This window comes from Gymnodraco acuticeps, unplaced genomic scaffold (assembly GCF_902827175.1).
Source record: "Gymnodraco acuticeps unplaced genomic scaffold, fGymAcu1.1, whole genome shotgun sequence".
Classification (NCBI taxonomy): Eukaryota; Metazoa; Chordata; class Actinopteri; order Perciformes; family Bathydraconidae; genus Gymnodraco; species Gymnodraco acuticeps.
This window is the reverse complement of record NW_022989799.1, coordinates 2,943,921-2,955,523: the sequence shown is the minus strand read 5'-3', so window position 1 is coordinate 2,955,523 and position 11,603 is coordinate 2,943,921. Positions and strand designations below refer to the sequence as shown.

Below are 11,603 nucleotides of genomic sequence, written 5' to 3'. Positions count from 1 at the left end.
GGATCCACACTTGTGTTTTTCAATGCATACACAAATGTGTTCCGTTTCATATACATGTAAATAAAATCCAAACACAGAAAAAAGTTTTACATGTGTATTTTTGATCCACACATATTAGTTTTCCGTTTAAAACCGCTGCACCTTCAAACACAAACAGCTTTCTGTGCACGGATCGCTGTGCATTCGTGTGTGGGTTTTTTGAGACTCCCCTGACGCTCACCCGATTCGTACTTGTAATTTCTCTCATCTATAGCCAATCAGATGTCTCCTCCAGTCTAAGCCAATCACATGAGCGCGCCCCCACGTGGGTAGGATTTCTTGCGTTCGTGACGTAGCACTTCATTTACGCATTTTGCGCAGTCCGGACTCCGGAGCTGATAGGTCAGAGGTCATCTTTAAAATGGCGTCTGGTGGTCGCGCGCCTCCCGCTCCAAGTGTAAATTATGTTTAAATTATGAAATACTCCTAAATTATGAATGATTGGTTTTGCTTAGTTGTTAGTTGTTTAATTCGAGAATTATATAGAACTGTTTTGGTTAGCTGTGTTGTAGTAGCTGAGCTCCATAAGCTAACATTAACTAGCGTTGTCGGTCTAACGATCCCCCATTCTTATTATGTGCTTCTGCTACCAAGTAAAATGTTGCAGTGAAGTGAATGTGAGAGAAAATTAATTGACTGTTCGACAGGGTGTAACGCCTCGGGTCGAGGTAGCAGCACGGGCTTTAGTTCAATTAATAGCCAGGGAGTTGTCTGCGACTCCAACTCCACCAGAAGTGAGCATAGCAGAGAGTGCACCGGTCAGCGTAGCAGTCAGGGCGGTAGACAGCGTCCAATCCCACAATGATGTCAGGGTGAGGCAGGCGATGAGAAGGTGATTTAATAGACTTTTTTTTACATTTGACAGTTCAAGATCAAACTGTGGCTTAATCCCGTAGATGTGTAAACATCTGATATTTGATCTCACCCCTCGCATTACTCTAATGTAATGTTGAGTTAATGTTTTAAAACATTTGTCCATAGTATGTATCCTCCATTACTGCTTTTAAAACCTTTAACAACCCCTTGCCTTGAAACGTCCCAAACACAATATATTAATGTTTTAAAAACAAATATTTTGGTAAGATAAAGCTAAAGATTGTTTTTGTATCGACAGAATATTAACTATGATTTCGCTTTTTATTCATACAATTTGTTCAACCTATGTTAACAAAACCATCAACGCAAGCCAATGATTTGCAAATGATATAACAATGTCTAGTCTCACAGATCCTTTTGTCATTCCCACATCAGGCAATTCCCAAGTATGTTCAGTACTGATCAGCCAAGAGGCAAAAGACGATTTCCCACCCCGGCTCCTTGCATCGTCAAACGGACGGACTTTCGCATATATGTCCTTTCGGGACCCAGTCAGTTTACACCTAAGGGCTCGGAAGAGCTACCACTTGCCTATGCTGGCCTTGGAAAGAGGATGCTAAATCTACCGGACAACTTATTGCACAGTGAGGTAATCATATAAACAGACAGTATTAAAGATTTCTCAATGATTTAAAATGTGAATCACTTGCTGAATATTGTATGTTATTTCACTTTGTTTTAAAGACTATGGCTTCGGTTGAGGAAGAATTTCCAAAACTGAAAACATTAAAAGGAGGCTGGATGTTTTTCAAGTCAGCAGGTAATATTGTTCTCATCTTCATTGGTGAAAATGCTGTGTTGTGTTTTTCACACTCAGAAGCCCCACATATGTGTTTTCTGTTGCCCTACTTTGAATTACCATTCATATCACTTCTTCAAGTTGTATAAAACAGTACTAAAGTTTGCCTGACAAAGTGTAACGTATATCCCTAATATTAATGTATGTACTGTCAGGTGGTTTTAAAGCACACTTGTGTTGTTCCTATTTTGATTTTAAAATAGGTGGTAGTGGACGTCGAAAGCTGTCCATAATTCCTACTGACTCCGAGGGGTACTCCACAAGGCTCCTCAAAACAGCGTCCAACAACGGAAAAAACATTGTGTTTGTAATTCCACTACAGGAGCAACTTTCTACCGAACCACTACCCTATGACTCGGCAGAGTTTGCAAAGATGCCACAGTCAACCTGCATAACATGTGGCAGTCAAATGCCTTTGCAGCTGTTGCCTTTACATGTGGAGGAATGTAATGACATATTGACTGTAAGCTGTTATTAAAACGTTTCTCTCATTTCTCAAATAAATATGTAATGTTTTAGTTTGCTCAAATGACTGTTTCAAAATCTATAGAACCAATTCTCTGTACCTTTTTTGTTTTTTAGGAGAGTGAATCTGGGACTTCTCTTGATGAAGTGATTGAGCAGCCAAATCCACCTAACACAGGGATGGGAGAATTGTCAGAGGTAGTTGATGCTGATCCTGTTAAAGTTACTTTGCAATTTAGTATAAAAGCCTTATTGTTTTCAGTAAATAATGACAGCATGATTGCAGGTGTGTATATAGGTAGGGTATAACACATTTCACCAAACAGACTTTTTGCACACTGTCTATGTACTCATTTTTTTATCATAGAATAATGTTTCCTGTATCACTTATCTGAGAGAGAATTATTAAACATAAAACCTCTTATAATAATGTGATATGTTTTAAAGGTATTGACATTTGTTTATGTTTTTTACAGGTTTGCCCTATATGTCTTGAATCTTACCCAATTGATGTCCTCTCATTTCATGCAAGCACATGTGGTGAAGGGTAAGACGTTTTGACTTGTTCAAGCAAAAGATGGAAGATAGACATGTTTTGAGAGAGGTGAACAACATATACAAAGTGTCAAACCTAATAACGATATCGTTTGGTGAATGTGCTTGTTCCTTTTTTGTGTTTTAAAATGCTGTAATGTTACAGCTATAGCAGCTGCATCAGAGCATGTGATGCATTTTTAGGAAATGTAGAAATCTTAACAGAGCCGAAATACTTATTAGGGATCTGATTTAAATTACTTTGTTTGATATGCAAGAAGAAATATGTAAAAAAAGAAGGGCGCTCACTAGTCTCTATTTTCCATTCCTGTGAGTATGTTTTTTGTTTTGTCTTTTCCAAGAATGGACCCTGCTCATCATAGCGATGCAGCCAGTATGACAAGGACAGAGGAAATGCCAGGACCTTCAGTTCAACGATTGCCAGCAACAGTTTCAGCAGGTTATTTATTCAGAACAATTACTGCTGTGGTGTAGTTTGAAACAGTGACTACTCGGAAACACTTAAATAGCAATGATCACCAAAATGAATGTTGTTACATTTTTGATCCAGTAATATGGAAAGGATAATTGATTTCAAGTTACTACCTTTTAATATATTGCTTTAAAATACAGGGCTTACTAAATGAGACAATAAATGAAGTACTATTTTACAATTGAAGCTGACATATTATGAAGTTTATTGTACCAACCACTTTTTTTCCCTTCAAATTACATTTCAGCATGGGCCAATGAAGTGGACCCCCGGAAGGCATGTCAGTTGTTCAGAGAGGAACTGCTGGAACGTAACTATGAATGTCCACGCCTCTTTCTGTCAATCGACTTGTTTGACGCAGAAGAAGAAACAGACAGTTCATTGATTTCATTCTTTAAAATGAACAATGTTAACTGGGCAGCTCCATTGAAGTGCAGGCTGAGAGGTATTAATAAATAGTGTAACTTCTCATGTTTCATTATAGGTTGTCATCTGGGTCGAATTTTGCCTTTTTGTTTGTTTTTACTTGCATGTTGAGGATTAAGTTCATGTCCCTTAGACCAGGGAAGAAAGAACTAGTTACATTTATTGTATTGAAAGCTTGAAGGATGATTCATGTTGTCTCTTGGTAAGTGTATGTTGAATATCATCTTGTTGGTTGTACTTTTCTAAATGAGGTCGTCTTTTCAAGGGGATGCAGCAGTCGGCCAAGGTGTCAACCGACACGTTTTGTCAATGGCCATGCAGAAACTGAAGACCGGCTTCAGTATAAATTTAGGTGGGATGTCCCCATTTGTCTTTCAATTGAAATAACCACTTGCAGCTACATCTTAATAAACCAACAAAGATTACAACATGCATATTCACAGTTGAACCAACACTCAATATAGCTTGACCTAAAAATTACGTTATAGCAATACATGGTGTCTAAACTATTTCTCCTTTTTTCTTAAGGCTGTGCAGCTCTTACAAGCCTTTTTGAAGGCGAAATGGAACATCGGGTTCCCTCCGCAGCTGCTGTGCTTCGGGAAAGCAACCTGTTTGAGATGGCAGGTCGGATGATAGGCCATTCCTTCCTGCATGGTGGTTTTGGTTTCTCAGGACTAAGTGTGCCTGTAGTGACTCTGTTGACTGGTGGGAGCACGGATACTGCAGCATCAGCGCTTACCCTGCTGGACTGTCCTGATCTTGACCACCGTGAAACAATTGGTTTTGTGAGTGTCCTAGTTAAAAAGTGACATGTCATACACCACTGCACCACAATGCTAACATACACTTGTCATCTTGTGCATTATGAAAAAGATTCCATTCATGCGTCAAGGCTGGGCTGTTTAGCTAGAAATGATTTCCAATGCTTTTTTGTGTCCCATTTTGATTTTTCCAGATTTAGGCTTTTTGTCCACTTTTGCATGCATTTAAATGATGTCCTCTTTTCTCCTGTTTTAGCTCAAGAATACACAACTTACTGCTCAAGAAACCACCAGTGTGACTGATCTTTGCCTGTCCTGGGACCTCCCTGTTCCAACCTCCACCAATCATGACTGGCTGTTCCAGGAACTTCTTTCCCATGCAGTAATCATTTTATATTGTACCATTTTTATTTAAACAATACAATACAATGTTTAGGTAATTAGTAGGTTTGCTTTGTAAGTCCTCCTGTATCTGCTACTGTGGTGTTTTTCCATTAGTGCCTCAGTTTGATTGTTCCTTTTACTTGTAGGTACTTCACCGTGTTAGGCAGCCTATCAAGCAGATTCGCAAAGGCCTTAAAGAAACGGGAATCTGGCCGCTTGTTTCAAATAGGCCAGATGTCCACCCCATATTATTTCCAAGAGAGAAAAATGATGAGCTGAACTCACAGGTAAGTACCATTTTCTTTATTGGATTTATGTTATTCATGGGATTTGTTTGCAAACACTATCATGCAATTTCATTTGTGGGGCTCTTAAACTGGTGTGTAGATCTTAAATCAATGCTTTACAATGTTAAGATAATTCTGTAGCATATAACATGAGCTTCAATCTTAGCAAAGAACACGTTTGTATTTGATCCCCTATAGACTGTGATCCAGAACATCCACTGGCCACAGCCCAAAAGTGACAGCGATGAGGACGAGGACGACGCCGTTCCATTGGAGAAAGTCGGTCTCGTCACTGGATTTTTGAGGCAATTCATAGAGGAAGGTAACACTAATTAATGACTGCTAAAGCTGTAGTGCAGCTGAAGAGATGGCAGTTCTGATGAAAAATAATATACACACATCGGTGTACAAATACAAATCTATGCATGGGTTAACCGTTGATATTCCTGCAAGTTTTACTGCTCAAATTTAAGTTTTGATATAATGCAATTTGAGGTATCGCATACATAACAAATTCTCTCCCATAGCATCTCCGAAGGTGCTGCGTGACCTCTTGAAGTTCTGGGTCGGGTGGGAGCTGCTCACAACAAACCTTGAAGTTGAGGTTGTTACTTCAAAATACCCAGTGGCTCTCACCTGCTTCCTAAAATTGAAGCTCCCAAGCCACTACCAAACTTATGAGAAGTTCCACCAGGACTTGATGATGGCCCTCAGTTCCATCAGTTCAGGCTTTGGGCTTGTGTAGCTACACACTGACTCTCAGTTTGTTTTGTATTTTTCTGGAGAAGGGTTTGCCTCTCTATTCAATACACTGTGAGATACAGGGTTACAGTTGGTACACCTACCGTGTTTTATAAATAAAGGACATTTGGAAAAAGACTGTTTGTCCATTATCATTGTTACACTTTAACGGAGCGTCCACACAGCAGCGTGCGTTGACGCTTGGAGTTGGGCGTGTCTGAAGCTTGGGGATTTTTTGCGACCAACAACCAATCACATGAATCTCCCGCCCCCGACATACAAAGCAATAGCAATGTTAAAACGAAGTAAACTGGATATAAAATAATGAATTTTCCCTCCATTTTTTTGAATATGAGGAAATGACCTGCGTAGTCTCTCCCAGCATACACACGGTTTGATTGGCTAGCGCTTGTAATGGCAGATTTGCATAAATGGGATTTCATTGGCTGACGCTTCTGCCGAGTCGCCAAAAGTTGAACATTGCTCAACTTTTGAAGCGAGCAACGCCAGCAACGCTCCACGTCGCTTTCCAAAATGCAGTTCGGCTAAAAGTGACGTCACCCCATTCAAAGTGAATGGGCAGAAGCGTTGGAAGCTTCAACGCACACCGCTGTGTGGACGGGCCGTAACAATGCCCAATCCCTTGAACAGTAAAGCATTACACTCCGAATAGTTCTTTTACAATGTTTTTATTTTGTACAGAGTGTAAAATGAATGTAATTCTGTTGCTCTGAAACGGTTTTTGATCCTGACTGAAAATGCATCTCTAAAAACACTTCCATTAATTTATAAGTCAAAAGAAAAATGTCTAATCATGCAATTGAGATTAACTTAATCAAGCATAAGCTATGTAAATATAAAATGATTAACTTTCCATCATTGCCAAATAACTGAAATCATGACACAAATCATACTATAGTTGTTAAATGTAACAACTATCGGTGCTCAATTAAATTCTCAATGTATTGGACAGTATTGAGATATATGTCCACTCCGAAACATTCAGATTCTTCCAATGGATCAATGTTGTCTTGCAGTTGCATAATTTCAAGGTCTGAGAGAGGGAAGTTCAGCGTAGGGACATTGACCCCGGTATGATGCTCATTTGTGTATCCACTCTCTTCCCATTGAATCTCTGGTATGAGTGAACCCTAAAAAAGACAAAGTGAGTGTACAAATATTAAAGCAAGCACTGTGCCATTACTGCTTCTTATTACAAAATATGTGATCAGGCGAAATAAAGAGGGTATGCAATTGTTCTATAATAATAAAAAATGGAGTGATTGTGGAATAATGTTAAGGTAATAGTGTAATATTATAGAAAAGTGTTCTTGCTTGCTCCCAGCAGAGGTTCTTTTAATCCAAGAACGGGAGTTAGTTTATGAATCAGATAACTTATTATACTGTTTGGGTTTTTATTGATTGATAATAAACAAGAGATAGTGATGGTTTTGAAAATTCATAATTTACCTCAGGCTCAGGATCTGCAACAGGATTCAGGTGCTGGCCCACCTGCCACAACTGATTGGGTGTCAGATGTTGCTCTGTCCTGGTGGGATGGTTGGCCCAGGCCTCACTGAACACATCCAGGTTGGCTTGGATGCGTGGCAAGAAAACGTAGTGGCAGCAGAAGATGTGCAGGACGTTACTGATGTCAAGCAGGTGTTGTTCCTCAAGAGAGTGCAGGGTGTTGTAAAAGACACCCGTAACACTCATGAACACATCACGCCAGAGGCGTTCAATTCTGTGAGAAGAAAACACAAAAAAATGTTAAACTTAAAAGAAAATTCAAACTGTTCACTATGAACAATTTAAAGTTTCCTAGTCATTGAATCAATGGCAATGTCTCTAACTGAAAATTGCATTTATTTAAAAAAAATCAACTGACTTGACAGGAGAGTACAAACATAACATTAAGTGAGTTTTCAAATGTTTGCGTGGCTGGTAAATTTCTGTGAAAATTGTCATTTTCTTCTTTGTGAAGGAATGGTCTCAACATGTGCTTATGAAGGTTTGTTAAAGGGAATATTAAGAAGAAGAAATATGCTCATAAGCTTACAAAATTAGGTTTAACTCACCGTTGATTGTGTACGCTTTTCCCTGCAATGAAGCTGTTACTGTCAGTTCCACGAACTGAGAACATTAATTGTGCTACTCCCACATTTTCTCCACCATGATCTCCTCTCACTCTGGAAAATACATCAAATAATTATGCATAGTTAAAATCTACGTATTTGAAGGTCCAAAAAACGAGGGGTACAATTCCATAATGATCTACATCCATAATGTGATCACAAATGGCTCTCTCTGGACATACATATTTGATATATCTGGACAGGTCCTTAACTGTAACCCTTAAGAGTTCTCTTTCACTTTATTAAACCTCGAGTTATCTTTCCACACCTGAATGAGGGATGGTTCACATCAGCTTGTGAATAGATTATATTTTCATATTTCTGTACAGTACATGAATCTCAGCTGAGGGATAGAAAAATCGGACATGTCGCTTATATATTGTCATATGTGAGGGGCTCACATAGAATTAACAATTGATATGGCTGTGTCCGACAGCACTTTTGTGACCTAGAAAAGTACCGTTTATAATGGCAATTGTTTTAACTTATATGTTCAGATTGCCTCTTTGAACTAACAGTAAAGCACGACAATATTTGCAATGAATGAGTCCCATCAAAAGTAAAGTGGTCGTCACTGATGCAGCCATTGGAGGGGAACATCTAAATTTGATGGAAAGGTCCGCAATTACACTAATGATTACATATGAAATAATGTGAATACCTCAGAGGAAACCCGTGCTCGTTCACAGCTTCATTGAAGAAACACAAGTGGGTGTCTGCTATCTTCAAGTACATAATCTACACATACAAGTACACATAAAACAACATATTAGTACCTTGATGAATCAGTTTAACTTGAAGCATCTGTCAAATGACAATGTGCAGCATTAAGAGAACAACGCACAACAGAATTATTCAATGTATAACAGAATATCATGATAGCTCAGGCAAGCTTCTTGACATATATTGTGCGGTTACTAGTATAAGTGTTTTAATTATTTCACAAGTTCTTCAAAGTATTTATTTTGAAATTAAGTAAATAAGTAAATGCATATTGTTTGATCTGAATCACTTCAAATATAAGGTGACTTTAGAAGTCCATATCGTCTGTTTGGTAAGAGGCGATATGTAATTAACTATAGGTTCGATTGTGTACCTAAAGATCACCACCTGTTGGTACAGAAAATAAACTGAAGCTTAGAAAAGTAAAACCATCACATGATGTTCGGCAACATTTTGCAGTTGTTGGTTCTTGACAATAGAATAGTCTTACCTTCCTTGAATAGCCATCTATTCCCCCAAAGATAACAAAGTTGTACCTGTCAATGATAGACAATGATATGATTACATACACAAGATATATACAACTAGACATTAAAAATAATAAAATGAACAGATTACATACAGACAGCATGCAGACAAACCTGATGAGCTTGTGGTTGGTGTCAATGTGCACCATGTACTTAGGGTAAGGAACTGTGTATGTTCTCCTCACCACACATCCCATCCGGGTCATCCTGGCGAGCACACCAACACTGTCCACACGATGCATGGATGCATACACCCGTTCCCATTGCACTCTGTGTCCCTTCGCAAGTAGAGCACCTCGGACTACACGGTAGCCAGCATCTGGCATTGCACTTTTTATTGTGGTGATCAATGAATCCAATTCGTCATCAGTGCAGCCACTATATGAAGCAGATATAGAAATGTCATTTTCGGTCATCCGCCTAAATAGCGTTGCTCTAGACACACCCAGGAGTCTGGCGATGCAACTCGATGGCAGTCCCAGTTCAACCAGATGTGTCAGAGCCTCTACTGACACATTCAATCGTGGACGCCCACGTCCACAACATTTTTGCAACTCAAGGGTCACAAATATCTGTTGATTATCTCTCTCTTGTTGGATAAGGCTATTCAGGTCTGCAAGTGCAGACTGTATATTATTCCCTAAATCAACAATGTCACCCAGTGCACTCAATATAACAAAAGCCTGACGGCACGCAAACTGTAGCCCTTCGAGATCAACAGGTGTCCTATCCAAGATGTATGTCAGTCGATCTTGAAGTCTCTGAAGGATTTCACGCTTTACTGATTCCTGGGGGGAAAATAATAGAAAAGATAGATAAAATATGACCAACAGTGCTCAACGTTCGACCGTTTGTTTACCAACACTGGTTAATCCTATTTAACATCATCTCTTAATGTTCAATTCCACCCCATCATTAAACACAATGGAATATATTTTTGAATAATAATTTGAGCAGCAAATTTTGGATTAATTCTGTCTAAATTGTCCCTAAAAAACAAAGCAACAGAATGAAAGAAGTTAAAGAAATATTTGGCTAATGTTAGCTATGTAAGGTTATAATCCTAGGTAGTCTATTAGCATAATATAGCTAACTTGCCAGCAAACGCTAGCATTACATGCCACCCATATTACTTCCATGCTAACACATCACTAACATAACAATAATTCATACCTAAAACATATTTAATCATTCACGCCGAGACACGTATAACTTACACTTGTGCTAGACGCCATGTTGAAGTTGACCTGTCAGCTCCGGAGTCCGGACTGCGCAAAAAGCGTAAATGAAGCGCTACGTCACGAACGCAAGAAATCCTACCCACGTGGGGGCGCGCTCATGTGATTGGCTTAGATTGGAGGAGACATCTGATTGGCTATAGATGAGAGAAATTACAAGTACGAATCGGGTGAGAGTCAGGGGAGTCTCAAAAAACCCACACACGAATGCAAAGCGATCCGTGCACAGAAAGCTGTTTGTGTTTGAAGGTGCAGCGGTTTTAAACGGAAAACTAATATGTGTGGATCAAAAATACACATGTAAAACTTTTTTCTGTGTTTGGATTTTATTTACATGTATATGAAACGGAACACATTTGTGTATGCATTGAAAAACACAAGTGTGGATCCGGAAATACAAGTTTGAATCATTTTGCGGATCATGAAATACAAGTGTGAATCCTTCTGTGTGCATGTGTGTATTATGAGACTGTTCTGAGCCCATATATTTCGAACTCAGACTTACTTTTAAGGACATTGCGGCCAGGGGTGTAGAGCTATTTTTTTAATTTGTAAAACCTCCTTCACTTCATGAAATGGCTGCAGCATCAGGAGGCAGCCTCTGAGAAGTGCAGCACCAGCGCGTACAAACCGCCTTCTGTGTTCCCCACTGCAGGCTGCTACGTTTCAACCACACACACCTCTACACACACACACACACACATCGAACGGCCCGATTATTACAGATAAACAGAAGGGCAACCAGGCAACCATGCTCGGTAGGTCTATTACTCGTTGTATGAAGGAAATGTCCGGTCACAAAGGCGCATGATGTGTGTGTGTGTGTGTGTGTGTGTGTGCTCTGCTCAGCTCCGCTATGTGTGTGTATGTTCGGTGTGTTTGTGTGTGTCCAACAACGGCATTTGTTTTCAAATTACCATGAACAGTAATTTACACACATCTGGCCAACTCCATAAGTATGTGGGTGTTCCCAAAATAAATTAGTTTAATCTTAATCTCAATGTAGTGCTAAATGCTGTCGGAGTGCACCGGAACGAACGCCCCGGTATGACGTTATTATGGCTGGCAAACAAGCCCAGGGGTCTCAATGACATTTCAGTTTTAATAATAATAGATTTAATTTGTTAGCGCTTTTACAGGTGCTCAAAGACGCTTTAAATATATAGTGAAGA

The 11,603-nt window shown here is 39.3% G+C and overlaps 2 protein-coding genes across 5 annotated transcripts; one reads left to right on the top strand and one right to left on the bottom strand.

The window, feature by feature from the left end:
• Positions 1-375: 375 nt before the first annotated feature.
• LOC117550947 lies at positions 376-5,897 on the top strand. Its single transcript, XM_034223564.1, has 15 exons — positions 376-436; positions 687-871; positions 1,291-1,504; positions 1,600-1,675; positions 1,918-2,177; positions 2,297-2,377; positions 2,656-2,726; positions 3,076-3,173; positions 3,454-3,651; positions 3,898-3,984; positions 4,161-4,420; positions 4,653-4,778; positions 4,927-5,067; positions 5,266-5,389; positions 5,595-5,897. Exons 1-15 carry the CDS (start codon positions 401-403, stop codon positions 5,810-5,812), a joined length of 2,175 nt encoding a protein of 724 aa, XP_034079455.1. The 5' UTR covers positions 376-400; the 3' UTR covers positions 5,813-5,897.
• A 581-nt stretch (positions 5,898-6,478) lies between these two features.
• LOC117550969 lies at positions 6,479-10,509 on the bottom strand. Of its 4 annotated transcripts, none has more exons than XM_034223600.1 (7): positions 10,411-10,509; positions 9,308-9,981; positions 9,157-9,202; positions 8,605-8,681; positions 7,887-7,997; positions 7,279-7,552; positions 6,479-6,959 (listed from the first exon to the last, which is right to left on the bottom strand). In XM_034223600.1, exons 1-7 carry the CDS (start codon positions 10,426-10,428, stop codon positions 6,744-6,746), a joined length of 1,416 nt encoding a protein of 471 aa, XP_034079491.1. In that variant the 5' UTR covers positions 10,429-10,509; the 3' UTR covers positions 6,479-6,743. The 4 variants fall into 4 exon arrangements, with proteins under 4 accessions (XP_034079491.1, XP_034079509.1, XP_034079499.1 ...); XM_034223618.1 differs by having other exon boundaries at positions 9,308-9,571; positions 10,411-10,452; XM_034223608.1 differs by lacking the exon at positions 10,411-10,509 and having other exon boundaries at positions 9,308-10,109.
• Between the last annotated feature and the right edge of the window lie 1,094 nt (positions 10,510-11,603).